General features: G+C 38.9%; 1 protein-coding gene across 1 annotated transcript; it reads left to right on the forward strand.

Moving 5' to 3' along the window:
- The first annotated feature begins 1,186 nt into the window (after positions 1-1,186).
- LOC133733033 (glutaredoxin-like) lies at positions 1,187-2,328 on the forward strand. Its single transcript, XM_062160638.1, has 4 exons — positions 1,187-1,346; positions 1,449-1,540; positions 1,911-2,009; positions 2,091-2,328. Exons 1-4 carry the CDS (start codon positions 1,291-1,293, stop codon positions 2,180-2,182), a joined length of 339 nt encoding a protein of 112 aa, XP_062016622.1. The 5' UTR covers positions 1,187-1,290; the 3' UTR covers positions 2,183-2,328.
- Positions 2,329-4,339: the final 2,011 nt, after the last annotated feature.

Genomic DNA, 4,339 nt, shown 5'->3' on the forward strand with positions numbered 1-4,339 from the left:
CTTTTATCTGCATAAGAACCACCACTTCAATACTGTAAACGCCAATGACACTCTCCCGGTTAAACTGGGAGAGTTCACTTTTGGAAAACCTCACCGGTTGTTGCCCTTGAATAGCTGGATATTGCAGAATCGTCGTGCTCTTGCGGTGTTGTTTGAATGGCGCCAGCGGCGAACTCAAAGTCCACTTAGCAAAGCTCTCCGTCCTGTATTTGGCAATGGCTTCGATTCTACTGTAGAGCACATCTTTATTAGCAGGATGGTTGAGGTTTCTGGTGGTGATGGTGAGGGCAATCTTGTAGAAAAGAGTGTCATTATTGTTGCTGAGATTGAATTGAGCCAAAGAGGCATTGGTGACTGTGACTTTGAGGTTGGGTGGATTGAAGAGTAGTATTTTGACTAGTGTTACTGCTACAGCTCCTATGAGCAGCAAACTGAGGATGATGCAGAGCATTATTTTCCCCTTTGGACACATGGCTGAAACAAAAAATCAAAGAAAGTAATGGCAAGAAATTAATATTCAAGACTCGAGAGATCGAAAGCAAGAGAAGGCAGTGCACGAATCTGTGAGCTATATGCTCCTATTTATAATGTGTACGTCGGTATATTCCAACAATGCAAAGGTGAATCTTATGAAATCTGAGGGAATCCTATGAAATCTAGGACACCATACAACACCCACAAATTGAAACCACATTAAGGGTGAGTTTGCAGAATATGGGAAAGTACATGCATGTTGTCTTGCTTCAAAAGAAATTTCCCAACTCTTTACAAAACCAGCATCCGGATTTTATTACCAATTATGAACAAGGGTATCAATTTTATCCCTGTGGGCTGTGGCCGGAAGACCACAACCAAAACGCTAGTTTAAGTTCTTGAGGTGACGATCAAACTACCTCATCGTGCTTATATGGCTGCATGAACAAATGGTATTTCAATATGTATTTTGTCTAGTCGCTTAACAAATTAGAAAAGGAAATAAATAACCTTGGAACTGGAAATATTGATTATATAAAGCCTCATAACATCTTCAGTGACATAAATATTTTCATACCGATGACAGGTAACGTTCGAACTCATTCCTCATAACTACGAACGGTGCCGTTTCGAATTAGGATGGCGTAAGAATAAATGAATGAGCGTACGACGTCGTTTCGCCTCAGGTGGGCTTAAAACTTGGATTGATCCATCTTCTTCTTCCTAGTTCCTAAACACACCCGACAGAGATCTCACAGAATCGGGAGCGATTTGGGGATTTAGGGTTTCGAAATCGAAAGCGTCGTCGTTTTCGAAATGGCGTTGGGCAAGGTGAAGGAGCTCGTCTCGTCCAATCCGGTAGTCATCTTCAGGTTCTCTCTACCTCTTCATCTTCTTCTGTGTGTCTGTATATATAGAATTGTCGATCGTTCTGAACCAATTTGGAAATTTGACGATGAGATTTTGTTTTGCAGCAACAAGCTTTGTCCCTACTGCGTGTGCGTGAAGCAGCTCTTCGTTCTAAAATTGGGAGCCCAGTACAAGGCCATTGAATTGGACCAAGAGAGTCAGTACCCACTCTTCTCCTTTCAAATTCGTATACTCATAACAATTTTCTTACATATATGTATACCGTATATCTGTACATATATCTATCTATATATGTATAGTTGGTGAAAATCTTCATTAATGTTTTTGAGTTTGTGATGCATTGTCTATATACGCTTCAAATTAAGGTGATGTAACTGGACTTGGTTTTGGTTTCGGTTAGTTTACTTGCGGCATGAAACTCGATGATCCTTTGTGTTGAGTTTTGTGAAGTTCGAAGATGGATTATAGATGATCAGTGATAAATTAGACTTGACATTAAGCATAGGATTATTGATTTAGGAAATCAAATAGTGATTAATGGTGGTTTTTGTTGTGGCATTATGAAGGTGATGGTAGTGAGATACAATCGGCGCTTGCTGAGTGGACTGGACAGCATACTCTGCCCAATGTTTTCGTTGGCGGAAACCACATTGGTGATTGTGACAGTAAGTTCGACTTTTAGTAATGTTCTACCACATACGGAAGTCTTGTCGTCTTGATGATTCTAATTTGAAACTGTTGTGCAGCAACCTGGGATCTGCACAAGGAAGGAAAACTGGTCCCTCTGCTCACTGAAGCTGGAGTTGTTGCCAAATTACAGGAGTTGGAAATAAGCTAGAATAATTTTGGTTTTGTGCTTCTGTTTGATCTGGAAAACCATACTCTTTTCCAGGCACATTGAACTTCAATGGCTGTATATTTTAGCGCGCAGTGTCTTGACATTTCTGATTGGAGCATGTTTGTGTAATCTAAACCACTTCAAGACCCCGGTTACTGTAAAATCTACTCGTCACAACACCTTCCCCGGTTACTGTAGAAGGCAACTCCTTCTGTGCCTCCTCCACTAACACGAATTTCAAATATTTATTCACCAGAGCACTACCAACATATACATCTAATTCCAACCAAAGTTTAACCACCTAGGAACAAATCGCCGATCATAATCTGCACGTTTTCTCACCATAAAGATCAAAAAAATTTGACATTTAGACTTATTTTTCCTCTACCTTCTTACAATCCACACAATTTGTTTTAAGGGCACTAGGCAGCAACATAATGCATTCATTTCAACAAATCTTCTTATTTTTGCATTTCAAGCCCAGATCGAAAACAAATCCAGGGTATGATGTATAACAAATCAATGATCGAGTTGATTAAGTCAACAAAAAAGGTCGATTTGAAAACCCAGAAACCAAATTTCCTCGCCGAGAAATGAGAGTAAATTCCACAAAACAAAAATTCCTAAAATCATCAAATTTCTGAACTCGTTCATACAAAATCAAAAACCCATCTACAAAAACTTGCAGATCATCCAACCCAAAAGATAAGGGGACTATATTTATGAAAGAAAACAATAGAGAATAAGATATTCTAGATCAAGTTAGACCAACTCAAATACCTGATGCTGTTATCCAAGCATAGGTCCTCCCTCTGCAACTCGTCTCACCATCAACAAATTCCCAAGCTTCTTCCTCGCTCATCTCTTCACCATCAACAGAGAAGAGAAGCATCTTCTTATAACTCAAAAATCAAAACCAAAGTTGTTTTGCATGTTCCTCTCCCATATCGAAACATGCTTTCTATTAAACCCAATACCCAGATGAAAATTCTATAAATAAAGATCGACAAATTGAATTAATTTTATAGTTCTCGATCATTTCTGCTGCAACTCTAACAGAAAAGCTCAAATTGATTTAAAAACTCTGCAATTTGTATTAGACATTTTCCTCACGTAGATGGACAAACAGACACGTAGGCTAATTGGATGTGATTGAATCAAAAAGGCAAAACAAATTAGAAGGAATCGAAATCATTTTTGAGGGAAAAAGTTTGAACGAGAAGAGTGGTTTTGGGTCTGAGAATGAGAAGAGTTGTAGAGAGAGGAACAGAGAGAAATTAAGCATCAGACTATGATCGAGAGAGAGGAAATGGATGTTTAGTTTAGAGTGATAAATGATGGACCGCCAGATAAAAATGGAATGTGAGGATTCAAAGATGAGGCAACATGAGGAAACCGCCAAAACCAGCGCGGGAATATTGGTATTTTGTAAACTTATGGCCTTATGGGTGCAAATTGACATTCAAGTCAAACTAAGTGGAGCTACATATTATGCCTGGACTTATTTATAGGTTGAATGTGTAGCGTTCGTATCATTTATATATTGGGTGATTGAATATCTCTTAACAAAGAACTTGGATTTCTCGATCACTGTTCAATCTGTATGCGTGATGGAGGTTTTTGATTAAGAAAAGCAATGCAACTTCTTGTTTAAAGTGTGGTATAGGGTTTTAGGACTTTGTACATATAATTGTATATGTAAGCTTCAAGAGAAATTAAGCTGTGTAGTTTAATGCCATGAAACTATACTCATATAAAGATTATAAAGTCAAATACTTATTCTTCTTCCTAAGGAAGTATCTCCTAACGTGAAGAAAGGTTCTTCTGTACGTACCTTGTTCTCATCTCCTCCATTGCTTCTTCCAACCAATAGCATCCACGACAATTTATGGATCGAGTCACTAAAATATAGTTACGTGCAGACCTAAGCACTTAGGGTTGACCAAGGCCCTTGCTGACGACATAGCTCCGGCCAGATACTCGTGTAAATTGTGTTGCTGCTAATTTTCTGCTTTCAAACTTGCTCATACATCGCAACGTGAGGAAGGCCCACGAGGACAATATGTTACTTAACAGGTTACTTGGTGCAACTGAAGATGGCATCTGATGACATGCTTCTTGCATAGTTGCATAACAGGAGAAACTCTGGTGGTGGCT

The sequence above is a fragment of the Rosa rugosa genome, chromosome 2, assembly GCF_958449725.1.
Source record: "Rosa rugosa chromosome 2, drRosRugo1.1, whole genome shotgun sequence".
In the NCBI taxonomy this organism is placed as follows: domain Eukaryota; kingdom Viridiplantae; phylum Streptophyta; class Magnoliopsida; order Rosales; family Rosaceae; genus Rosa; species Rosa rugosa.

Excerpts from the sequence above, each read along its gene's own strand:
- LOC133733033 (XM_062160638.1), top strand. The coding sequence starts at position 1,291 with ATGGCGTTGGGCAAGGTGAAGGAGCTCGTCTCGTCCAATCCGGTAGTC. Across the intron at positions 1,347-1,448 it reads AATCCGGTAGTCATCTTCAG|CAACAAGCTTTGTCCCTACT; the intron begins GTTCTCTCTACC and ends TTTGTTTTGCAG. Across the intron at positions 2,010-2,090 it reads CCACATTGGTGATTGTGACA|CAACCTGGGATCTGCACAAG; the intron begins GTAAGTTCGACT and ends ACTGTTGTGCAG.